Genomic DNA, 13,387 nt, shown 5'->3' with positions numbered 1-13,387 from the left:
ATACTCCCAAATTCCAGCTTTCTTATAGGAAGAAACTCAGTTCATTTCCTGAGTTCATCCTCCCTCAGGCTCTTCCAGAGAACGTTGCAGCTGATGGAACTTGCTTTATTCCTTCATAGCTTCTTGCATAACGGAACAACCTCAGAGCGCTGCTGGTAAAAGCTCTCCATTCTGACATGTTTTTTTTCTTTCTTTAATTTGAAAGGAAAAAGCATGAAATGCATCGTTAAGTTTGTCATTCTAAGCAAAGGAAATAGCAGACTGGCAAAACACAATATTTGTTCTCTTGCTCGAAAGCATACACCACAAGAGGGCTGCATTCAATCTCACTTTTTGAAACTCCTATTTCTCAGTATTTAGTTATGCAATCTGAATGTTCAACACTTTTCTTCTGTTCTACTTTGAAAAGATGCAGTGCCTAATGAGGCTATTTGAGTGTAGGTCAAAACAGAGCATCCCGATAGTGGATCCTGCAATGTTTTCCAAGTGACATGTACCTACTCAGTTGAGTTCCTCCTCTTGACCAGCTAAGAGGAGGTAATGGATCTCTAGCCAAGAAGCCAGTGAAATAATTCTGAACAACAACAACACTGCTACACTAGCTTGGGGATGCCCCAGAATATTTTGGAGACTGAGCAAGCTCACGTTGCTCGCATTCTCGACTAGCTGAAACTCACATTGGCTTCGTTAGCACAACCTCTTCAGTTTGGGTGTAAAGCAACTCTAGTCTGGCCATGGTGCTTTCAGTCAGCTCAGAGGGAGCAGCGGAGTAAAACCATTCTGCTTGTAAAGAATCATGGGGGATATATCCTTGCTGCAAAGTAAGGCTAAGTAAGATTTGTTTTCTCAAACTGTATTAACAAGGTTTTAGAATATGATGGTCATCCTAGACAGTTTGCCAAGTAAGACGGATGTCAGCTACCAAAACTCCTCTACTTATATGCAGCTTAGTATGTACACAATATACCATACCTTACAGGGAAAAACCCACCATATTAGTCATAGCCTCATTATATTCCATCAGCATTTGGCTGTTTAATTTTAATGAATTCTGTGCTGTCCACTGCTATCCAAACAAGATGATGTGAAAAAGAATATGCTGCTGGTTGATTACAACATGTGCCAGAATGCAGAGAGGCACAAAACTGAAAGTCAAGAGGATTTATCCCTTCAAGGAGGAGAATAATCCTTTGAAAATGTTCTCTCCTAATGTACAACACTGCTGTTATAAATCAGAAATTATGTATGTATTTTAAAATTGAGTGCATGCTGACGTGCGTATCTTAGTATGTAATGTCAACTGAATTCGTTAGCACCACAGGTAGCGTAAATCCTGATGAATCTCCACAGCCTCTCAGTATGGTTTGGAATGTATTATTAACAGGTTTATTAAATATTTGCAATGCTGTGGACATGCAAGCACACCATTTGAGACAGCTGCAGCTTAACTGCAACCTGTTTCAACAATGCTAATATACCAGTGAGATGGTTGTTCAGACATACAAACCCAAAATACCTGCCTCAAAAAAAACACAGTCCTAGGAGATAATATGTGAAGAATGGGAAGGAAAGAAGGAGCCATATAGCTGCTGAGTGTATGTTTCATTTAATTCTCTGATCCATGCTACAAGAGCAGCAAACCAAAGGGCTGACAGAAGAAGCCAGGGAGCTTTCAGGTCTTTTGGAAGGAATGCTTTTCTGGATAAGTGAAGGCAGAAATAGGACGGGTTAAATCACTCCTGCTGCTGACAGGATGAACCTGGAGAGCACTTAGGCAAAGAAACCTTTTGAGGGATGATTTTTCAAGAGCATCCAAGCAGATTTAAAGAACACTAATTCTTACAGGATTTTAAATGGGACTTATGTCCCTAAGATCTGCCCTCTGTGTGTTTGGCTTTTCAACATCAGTACCCATAGCAACTTCCAGGCAACACAAACGTGCCATTGCTCACAAATTCCAAAGTGTCTGAAGCATTTTTAAAAATGTTTCTCTTCTTTTTATTTTTTGTGCATGTTATACTTTTCTCCTAATAGATATACTTATTGTCTTTGCGATGCCAGAAACCGTCAGGACAGGCTGGCTCCTTTCAGAGCAGCACGGTGAAGGACCAGTGATTGGAACAAGCCGGACAGAAGGTTGCTCAGGTTCTGAAACTGTTCTATAATCACCAAGAGTGCTCACTTTTATTGTTATACTGCAAGGTCAACAATGACTACCAATGCAAACAAATCACAGTTTCGTACATGTCTAAATATAGATGATATGCATTTCACTTATTTTAAGACACAAGCATTAGCTTTTAACAGTATGAAATAGGATTAGGGAGAGACACTACCATATTCCATGTATATTAAGAACAGCTCTCCAATTCTTAACTGGTAGCCATTCCACAGAAAAATGAATTTATGGGAAAATACATTGAAACCTGTTATCTGTAATATTCTTCATTATAACAGTTAATTCACATTGTACAGCGCTTCAAATAAATAGCATGGCACACATGCAGAAAAGGGAAGCCCGTCCTCTATCTACCAGTGTTTGGTGAGAACACTGGGAGCCAAGACCTTATTTCCTGCCCTCCAGAATCCTGCAGTTCAGGAAAAGGTTGACAAAATAAGTCCTAAAGACAGCAATATTTCAGATTACATATAAGGTGATGAATGAGGTGAAGAGTTGAATTTATGCTGAAGTTTATGTTTTGATAAAAATCTATTTTAAAAAGCATTTATACTCTACCACAATTTTTCCCAAGCTCCTCTGCCCTCTTATGTTTTTCGTTTTTCAGTATCAGTACCATAGCAACATCCAAGACTCATGAATGTGGCACTGCTCTCAACATCTCTGGAGCAGAGCCTTCCAAATGATTGCCAAACTCCGGGATCTGAGTCAGCTTGGAAAAGTATGATGCTGGGATCATTTTTGTACACCCTGAAAATAATGGCAGGGGACTGGGAGGAGGGCAAAGGGAAGAGATGAAGCTGCAACAGCAGAAAGGAATGAAAGAAACAAACTACTTACGGTTTAATGATATATAAAAGCAGCAAATCTTGCAAGTAGAGGAGACTGAAAGGTTTATTACTATCTTACAGATTTGGGGACTATATCTGAACAGCGTGAGGGTTCCAACGTTTCCAGTAACTGAAATGATGCTCCACGGACCTTCTGCCCTGCCAGCAATTACTCACATAGAACAGTGATACCAGGAATACACAAAATACATTTGCAGCAACTTTAATGCAGCTGGAGATGAAAACAGCTAACGTCTGCAAAAAGTGGAAGAGTGGGGAATCCATCAAATATGATTGAGAATCTCCTCTACAATGGGACTGTGATTTGGGATTAGTCTGTTCATCCTGTAGATGCTGCTATTTTTCTAGTAAAACACATCAGGAAACATCATCTCTTAACTGAAACTAAAGTAATACTTTGTCCTGGAAAAAGTATGTTTAAGCTCCTCTCTACTCAAGACTGCTTGAAGCAATTATCTGCCTTACTAACAGAGCTGAGAAATTGGTATGCTGTGCAGAGCATGTGGTAATGCCATGTGAAAGAAATACATACCGGTACTGTTCCTCATCCCTCTGTTTATAGGAATTAATTCCAATTTCAGCAATAATTAAATATGCTACCAATCCAACCAACGTCACCTGCAAAATCATGGATCATTGGCTGATGAGAACAAGCAGTAATAAACTTGAACTTTACTTGAGGCTCACCTATTGTCTGTGTTGCAGCCGGAAGTCTTTAAAAAGACCCACAAAGCTCAGTACTCTAACACAAAAACCCGAATCCCCATGGCAATTCTTACAGTTTTCAGTATACTTTATTAGTATCAAGCACATCACAAGGATGTAGTGAACAAGGCCACAAAATAGACTGCATGGTGTTTTATGCAGGCTCAGGGGAGCACCAAAGGTACTGCAAGATGCTCTGCTACGCTTACTGTGCTGCTGTGAGTGACACTATGAGAAAAAACAAACCAAATAAATATTCCAATCAGATGACTGACCTTTCAAAAAAATGCACACCCAGAGAGATGCTGACCAAGTCTAGACCAGCAGATACACCTTGTTACACACACTCTCAGTCCACCAGCTAGCTAAAGCACATCAACAACCAGAAAAGTGTTTTGTTAAAAATATCTTGAAGAGGAGATAAACATTAGATTTAAAAAAAATTTAAAAAGGCAAGAACACCTTTTAAATTCTGAAAAAAATAATTCTAGTTTTTACTGAGCAATCATTTTTCCTGAACTCACCTGCGGCCAAGCTTCATTTCTATGTATGCAATCTGATGAGCTAACATCATTCCAGGCCTCCAGTTGAAGCAATTAAAAAGTCCACATTTGCCAAACATTACCACATCGTTACCACAGATACTGTGTATTCTGAGTTAAGGGAAAACAGTGGAAACCTCTAATACCACTGTGGGGTAAGTGCTGGCAAATAATAACTTTTTAATATGGTTACCACAGCAACTATTAATAACCTGCAAGGAGTTAAATGGAAAATGATCCACTGTATGGTGTATCTGCTTGTCACAAGCCATGACTCACACGTAAGTGAGCATAAGACTATTTCAGTAGATGAATCTTGATAGGCTCAAGAACCTAAAACCTGAAATATTTCCAATGAGTACTGTAGGTGTGCGGGTGAAACAAACAGCAACAGGTCAACCTGCAAACACTACATGCAGGTAGTAGCAAGTCTTACACGGACGCACCAAAAATCCTCCAGTGAAAGGCTGTGCTTCCTTCTAAAAAGCAATGGAGGATGGAAAGAGGAAAGGATGGGGGCTGAGAGAAGAGTGGTTTGGAAAAAACCAAATCCTTCCCAGGATGGCTGAAACGACAGACGGTTTGCCACAGAGGTGGTGTGAATAGTGCAGAATGCTGCTCCAGTAAGACATGAAAGAAGAGACAGCAACAGAAACTTCAACGTGTACCAAAGGCCAGAAAATATCTAACAGAAAGCTGGTGCTCATTCCGAGAAGTACGTCAAAGCCACACATGCAGATGTTTGCAAGATATGGTAATCATCAGCGGTTAACACAATTCGGGAAAAAGTCAAGCTGCCCTTTCCCATGTTCCAGATTACAGAGACAACTGTCAGCATTCGCAATAAAGAACAACAGCCTGCACCTGATTTTCTGCATTGCTGAATTTCAGAGACATGCTTAGAGATAAAAGTGTCTTTTTGAACAAGGTCTTTGGGTTTTTTTTAATTAACTAATTTGTTACAAATTTTCTACCAACACACAAAAGGCATAAAAGGCATGTAAGCTTCAATTTACATACCCATATTTCTATATCAAAGGCTATGCTATTTAATGCACAGGATCTAATTCTCATAAAAGCACAAGTTCAATTATAATGGCAACCAGTGAAGCTCTAATACTGCATTTTCAGTTTAAAAATTGCTCAAAGCTCTTTCACAATAGCTCTGTAATTTCTGAGTATCAGTATACTTTGTAACATGACTCTGGGGGGCACACATGCAACAGAGAGGGGAAGAAGGAAAAAAAAATCGGGGGGGAGACTGTCCTTGCACTGAGGAGCGATGGTTTAGATTTGCTGCTTAATCTCTGTGAATCCAGTGGTCATACGGGTGAAATTAGTTGATTGAGGACCTGAAGTTAATGCTCATGTGGCCACTTATATTTTCCTATTTCCAAAACAGACTGGTTTTGGTTAACACATGCACCAAGCAACCAGCACAAACAGGCGAGAGCTACTCTGAGAGATGGCAGTGCCGGTCAGTGTGCAAGCTCTGGCCTTGCAAAAAACCACAGAAATTTTGGCAGTGGCCCAGCATATCATTCTGGGAGTCAGAAGTCTGTTCAGTCACAAAAAGGGAGGCTAGCTTTCATTAAAACACAAATCTAACCTTTACTGCCATTCGATTTGACTGACGCCTTTCTAAGTTTCTAAGTCCTGTACCTGTTACACAGCAGAAAAATTATGCATGAGCCTGAAAACTGCTGAAGTCCTGCTTACGCGGCTCAGTTTAAGCACATAAAACCTCTGAAGGTAATTCAGCAGACACTTCTGTGATCAAGACCCATGTGCCTCACCCAATATTTATGTGAAGAGGAAGTCAACTTTGTGTATCAAAATAGAAAGCAGTATATTTAATATGTACATCCATTCATTCACACACCCTGAGCATTTCAGTCAATGAACAGAGCTATTACAGACCTGAATTTTACACCTGCAACAATTTTCCCTTAAAAAACCCAAATATAACACGCTTAGAAATTGGCACTACTTTGATTTACATTTGAAAGAACAAATGGTATCTGTCTTGTAAGCTGTAGATGCTTCAGACATAACTGTGCAGAGGGTAGAAGCGTCATCTACGCCAGAAGACAAGCCTCTGGCAGTATCATGGTAGCATTCCTCATTGACATTTTATCCACTCATAAAAGTAGCCTCCTGCATCTCTCTCTCTCAAAGTCAGAGTAAGAAAAAAAACTCTGAGAGCTAGTATACTCTGGCTACTTCAAGTTGGAGGGTCTTGTTAATGAATTACTAAATTGAGAGTCTCAACTTTAAACACCATTTACATAAATTCGTCAAAGTTGAGCACCTTGGCTCATGTGACGATTGCAGGCCTCAAGGCAGAATTACCTCCTAAAGACAGTCCATAAGTTGTTTAGGGCTTTATACTGGAGTTCACTATAGTCTCTGTGCATAGCGAGGACATCCAGATGCCACTTACAAGGACCTGCTGTCTAACACTCTGGCTACTTCACGCCCCAGCAAAGGTGAACCAAACCGTTTGTGTTAGCTGTCAAGAACTGCTGATCATCATCATCTATTAATTGTCTTAAGATATATATTAATCTGCAAATTGCAAACTGTCTCCCTAGATTATTAACTCAAGTGCCATATAAGCACACTATACCACAACCCAAATAATGGCATTACAAGTTAAGTGATCAAATACACATACATGGATACCACAGCTCCCAGAAAAGCATACAGAATCTACATAACAGTTAATTGTCACAGGATTAAAATATTTACATATATATATATATACACACACACACACACGTATCTCCTGGATTGAACACCTAAATACAATTTTCCTGACCTAGCAATGAAAGATTGGGATACTTGCATGCAATTACTGAAATGCTGTACTACTGTGAAACTCAGGAATAAGCAGTAGAAGATACAGACTGGTTTCTCATTGTGTGTATAATAAACATTTATTCTGAGGCAAAACTATAAATTTTGAACCCTTCATGAAAACAGGATGAGAATGTCAGTTTCTTTCCATCAGTAAGGATACGCAGTGAATGCAAGCATGTTGAAATTTTTTTTTAATTATTATTTTAGGATGCTGCAGTTGGCAGCTGTTATCTGCAATATTTTTTCAGTTGGCTAATTATGAACCAGAAATAAACCTGAAGCTGAAATACTATAATAAGGCAAATAATTCTGACTCTTCATCATACTGTAAAACCAGTAAAATATAAACCCCGTAACAGGAACATCCAGTCCAATGTATCCAGATATTAAAGACTGTTGATGGATATAGAGGAAGTGTCAAAAAGAGGTCAGTTAAAATGTCATGTTGGCAGAAATGATTGTCTGCAAAAGTATGAATAATCTTCTAATAATGCTTTAAAACCCTAGCTCTGTCTTAACACTTACTGTTTATTTAGTCCTGAGAAAAGACTTAAAAGCTATGAAGCAATTTTCAGAAAACATTAGTAAACAACTATTTTCTCTTGACAGACGATTTGGCTACAATTACAGATACCATGCCAAAATAATATATGTAATTCAATGAATCCAGACAACATTGAATCAAATCGACTAGTATTATTTTCCATCTCTTTGAAATTGAACATTAAAGCCATCTGAACTTTCAATGTCATTTGGCACTTCAGGAAAAACTTTATAAAATACTACCAGGCCTGAAAACCTATACGTAATTTCTGAGTAACCTCCTGACCTTTCATAGAAGGATCTCATAAACTAGATCTTCAAGAGCATTATATAAACCATAAATGTTCTTAATTAACATTGTTAAAGGCATGCTTACGTAAGTCTTATTTAAATTCTTGCACATTTCTCTCATTTTCAAAGTCCCACATTTTGTAAAAGGAGATGATTTGCCTTAACCCAAGTTCTGCCAAAAATGACTCCATCCATAACATCTGTTTAAAGTTTCAGTCTTTAAAAAAGGATTAAATATGATTTAAGGAGATGGTTAAAGACAGGTATATGATGATGAGTTTAAAAAAATAGTCATGACCAATCTTCATTTTGGCCTCTATAGAGTTCATTTTCTGTTGCTCATTCATATATTCTGTCTTTCCAAAAATGTTCACCTTTGTTCGCCAAAGAAATACAGCATAAAGCTCTAGTAATTTTTCACCACGTACTGACTGAAGCCAGGATTCATAACAGCAGAGGCAATACAAATTATATACTTGCCCAAGTGAACAGAATTAGGAAGAAGCAAATCAACTATTTTATCCCTCTCTGCTTTCCATTGATAGCCAATGAACCAGATGCAATAGTACTTGGGACTGCAGTGGTTACTTTGGTCAACAAAGGTTTGGTCTTCCACAGGGTGATTCCTCTGGATGCCATGATAAGTGATCAAAGCAATCAAACATGCTTCAGCACTGAGAAAATGCATAATTAACTGAGCTCATACACTTTAAGTATTTTGATAAGACTAAGGCCAAAGTGTTTGCAGAAGCAAACTTCAAAGCATGCTAGGAAAAAGGCTAGTGCTATTTTAAGTAACACGCATCAGTAAAGATTAATGAAGAATCTCACAAGCCTGCTTTATCTGTTGTTGACTGTCACAATTGACTAGAAATTCAATAATCATTCCCAACAAGGATGATGATCTTGCAGGGCTGAAAAATGCACATATTTTGTTAATCTATATTTAGCCTACATATATTTAATACTTTTCCATCTTCATCAGTCCTTACTGCAATTTTTGTTCCTCTCTTACTTCCACATCTTCAGGTAGCACTCTATACTCAGTATCAGGTAGCAAGCTGAACTTATCCAGCTACCATGAAGTCTTTCCCCTCTTTGTGTTCTCATGTCTATACTGTATTTTCTCTTACCATGCACAAACAATGACATTATATTAAACCATCCTATTTAAAATCATTATTGAGCCAAAGGAACACACTTCTCCAAAAATCAATGCTGAATCAAATTTATGTCTTTCTCTTGCTTAAAAAACAGCAACGACCACAGTCCTTATTCTCTTGAGTATATTATTAGTTATACATATAAAGCATGTTCATAGTCTATGTTTGCTCTTGGGTGACTCTAGGTTTATATGAATGAGAAAACAATAATGTGATCATTTACAAGTAAAATAGTATTTTCACTGTCTTGGCACATGTGCATAATGAAAGGAAAAAACAGCGAGCTTTTACCTGGATTTCTGTTAAGAAGAGTCCGCTCAGGGGGTAGGAGCTATCGCTCATGAAGAGCTAGAATGTGGAAAGAAACAGTAAAAGGCTCTAAAGCCAAGGAGACGTATTGCCTAAACAATTTTTATTGCTTTTTTGGTAGACGTTATATAGATTTTTTTTGTTCTTAGCTCCCATAATCTCAGCAATGACTTAGAAACCATCATAGCAGTATCTATGGGCAGAAGAGATCAAATAGCTGAAATAATGACCATATAAGAGCGAGAAGGCAGCCAGAGGAATTTGAGTGTTGGTCATCACTGGCAAAAATCCATTCACATAATTCAGAAATTTTTGCCACCTATGGAAAGCAAAGGACTGATAACTGCTCGGATTATGCTGTCAGGGAGCAGATAGTGCTTCCTCTAGGAAGAAACTCTCCTGCAGAGATACAAGCAACGTTTTACTGGAGAGTTATTTTTCCTGATTCTTCATTTCCAATTCAGAAGGGTCGCTAATAGTTATCTGTATGTAATAACAGGTAATTCTTTCATGGTACAGATTGTGATGCATATTAATCAGGGTTCTTGCCAAATTAAATTAGTTTTTTCAATGTTCAAAAAGCAGTTAAACTTCTAATGACATTTTCTCCTTCTCTTCATCAACCTATTTTTGGAGCAAAATAACATACTCAGGCCTGAAGTAAAGACACTTGAGCCTCAGGAATGGAAAACAGCCACAAGTCAAAATGTATTCACAGGAGAGCTATAGGGCAATAAGTTTGTCACCTATGTACAAAAATACTTTCAAAGACGTAAACATGATGTTAAAATCCCCACCGCTCCCTCCTCCATGTTAGAGTCACACATGCTGCTTTGTGCTTGCAGTTATGAGCAGGAAAAAAGGAAACAAGTCTATTTTTATGATTATTGCTACTATTGTAGCTTTAGGACAGTCCAGAAACAGGGACTCAGTGTTAACATCATATCCTTAACAATCCTGGTTTTCCTTGTTACTCCTAGTATCAGAAATTAGAATTGTAAAAAAGGCATTCTAGAAGTATAAATAGTAAGTCAGACCAGAGATGCACAATAACGGTAGGTACCAACAGTGCCATCAGTATCTGAAAATCTGCCTGGACATCTATATTTTACAGATGAAAATATATATATATGCAGGCATATAATATACTGAAGTGTTTTGAAGTCAAGCACTACAGTTAGGTTATCCATAAAAATAAAAGCATTTCAACACAAACAGTCCATATTCGGCACAGTTGCAAACAACTGAAAACCAATTCTTAAGTTAGTAATAACTTAGTATTTTAAAATGCTAGCTGAACTACCTTCTCACAAATAATTTACTACATAATAGCATACAGTCATAATATATATAAATCAATATATCAAATACCTAATAAATTCAATGCTAAAGGGAAATTAATATTTCACACAATATTTGCCTGCCTTAAATAAAAATAGGACTTAAAAGCATTTTAAAAACTGGACAAAAAAAACCTAGGAATGTTTTTAGTTTTTCCACAGCTTTGTACTGCATAAAATCAGTCAATCAGCCTCAAATATTTTCCTTTTTATAACCCAATAGCCTAATTTGCATAGATCTCTCATACAGCTAGGATTGTACAGCAGTATGAGAGAAAAGCATTTTCATAAAATTAGAAAATGACTGCATAACCACAAAGCTCATTTCTGCAGCAAATACAGATTTTTTTTGTTTGATAATATTTCAAGTCGAAGACATTCCTTTAACTGAAAATTATTAGCTAGAAGTATTATTATGCACTAGGTTAACCTAGTGCTGAAAAGTTTTAAGCTAAACAAGCTTTTGAAACTGCGTACATGGGAAATTTTTTTACTACAGCAAATTGAGGAGTAAACATTCAAGACAGATGAAAATCTAAGATGTCCACCACTGAATGTCCAATAAAAATAGGGTCAAATAGATACACGATCCAGCTAGGATTATCCAGCTGGACAAAATACTGAAGCATTTACAGTGATTTTAGGACATCTGCTAAGGAGGGATCAGACAAAATCCAAGCCAGCTCTACTCGCAAGATCCATGCAAGGGTTCCAACAAGGGGAAAAACCTACCAGCAGGCCTTTATTCTTGTTAACAATCTCAAACTTCTTCCTTTGGCAGTCAGAACAACCAGCATGTGTTCTAGATCTAGAAATCACGTCTCCCTGAAGAGCTAACCTATAAATAAGTCACTTCATATCTACTGTACATGTTTATTTTCTTCAACCATACATTCATATATCCTGTGAACATTCACTCATCTGTATTTGGATCACCATCACATCAGTATCCACTGTTATGGCCTTGAATCTCATTGAAATGCCCATTCCCAAAACAACCCACAGACATCTCGATCTAGCAAGCAATCACACCTTTATACTCTGTTCCCCTGATAACAGGGACTCAGTCTCTACCACCAGATTAATACAGGGATGGAAGACCATTTCTGGGTAAAAAGCAAGTATCATGCATTCTCTTACCCATCACTCTGCCAAGCAGCACAACTCCTATGTTACGCAGCTTCTCCAAGTCACCATCACCTGAAAAAGCACTGGGCAGCTGACTTGCTGCATCTACATGCCATGCTGCTGGGCATTCCCCTTGTCCATTTAACATAGCAACTGGTCATCTCAGCTCTCAGACTTAAAAACAGAAGCTTTTCAGAGAGGGCAGTGTTATACATGTCTGTCCATTCAATGTCAACTACCCAGGTGGGGTTAAGGACTGGTACAGACAAAAAGGCTGACTTCCTTGGGATCTTTTCCACCATTTTTCTGAGGCAGACTGCTAAACAAGCTACAATATTTTAAAAAAAAAAAAAAAAAAAAAAAGGGGGTGAAAATGTTGTTGTCATCCACTGCGTACCTCATGATGATATTAGTATCTGTTTTCAACTCTCTCAAATCTTTCCATGTTACAACCATTTTAAGCAGGGTTGCAAATGTGAGCTTTTTTGGTCATCAGGATACATAATGTTTTTCTGAAATAACTTGAAGCACATTTGTGAATGTCAACTTCTACAGCTTGGGTGAGATTTGTTATCTTAAAGGAAAAAAAGAACATATATACGGAGCAGAATTACCTTCCCTTAGACGCTCAACCACAAAAGTGAATCCAGTAGTTCGCGGATGTAAGACATACTCGTATTTTTTAAGTCCGTTCTTTTCAGCGAATTCATTACTGCGGGCTTTGGTATTGGCTGAAGGAGAAAATAAAAAGCACCGTTTTATATTAGTGTGCATGTAGACCGAGAGTTAAATATAATTATTATATGACAGGAACAGTACAACAGCAGTTCACACGCTACGAATGTGCGACAGCTTTTCAGGTGGAGGCAGACTGCAAGAGTGCTTTCAGTTGGCTATAGTGCGGTATGAGGAAGTGCAATGTGGATTGCAAGAAAAGTCTCTTACCCTCTTCTTACATTTTTAAAAATAATCAGCAAGCCTTTCATATTTATCAAATGCAATCTGAAATACAGTCTGTTAATAGTTCTCTGTCCACTTCGATAACCCGTTTTACAGTAAAAAGTGGCTCAATTCTTTTTTTAAACTCAAAAGGCACAATGTATGGTAATTAGGTTTGCTATTATGTACAGAAGTATCTTGAGGTCAATGCTTAACCACATTAAGCACATTTTCAGAAAGAAAACATTAAATGGAGGAAAACAGTTAATCTAATATATTAAAATGTTATTTTACATCTTCATGCTGAACTTGACACATTTTATTCATCAACCTGCACTGCACATACATACCCTGTTTTAATTTTTTGACCAACTGCCTCAGTGTTGCAACACTCGCTTGCTACTGTACGCAGAGTACAGGCAAGGCATCTGGAAAGCAGCATGGCTAAACCCCATGGCAAATACGTTTTGAAGCTTTGGCAAAAAGAAGTCTTATGAGAAAACTGAACAAAGGCTGTTCAGAGCCAGTTGCTAAC

The 13,387-nt window shown here is 37.9% G+C and overlaps 1 protein-coding gene across 9 annotated transcripts in view; it reads right to left on the bottom strand.

Moving 5' to 3' along the window:
• The window catches only part of LCLAT1 (lysocardiolipin acyltransferase 1), a 121,434-nt gene that overhangs the window by 39,932 nt on the left and 68,115 nt on the right, over nucleotides 1-13,387 (bottom strand). For all 9 annotated transcript variants that reach the window (XM_075088693.1, XM_075088692.1, XM_075088691.1 and 6 more), the window contains one exon: nucleotides 12,528-12,644. In XM_075088693.1, the coding sequence (XP_074944794.1) occupies nucleotides 12,528-12,644 (117 nt within the window). The remainder of the gene's footprint in view (nucleotides 1-12,527; nucleotides 12,645-13,387) is intronic.

Source organism: Phalacrocorax aristotelis, chromosome 3 (genome assembly GCF_949628215.1).
Source record: "Phalacrocorax aristotelis chromosome 3, bGulAri2.1, whole genome shotgun sequence".
Taxonomy (NCBI): Eukaryota; Metazoa; Chordata; class Aves; order Suliformes; family Phalacrocoracidae; genus Phalacrocorax; species Phalacrocorax aristotelis.
The sequence above is the reverse complement of the archived record's forward strand: the minus strand, read 5'-3'. Positions and strand labels throughout refer to the sequence as shown.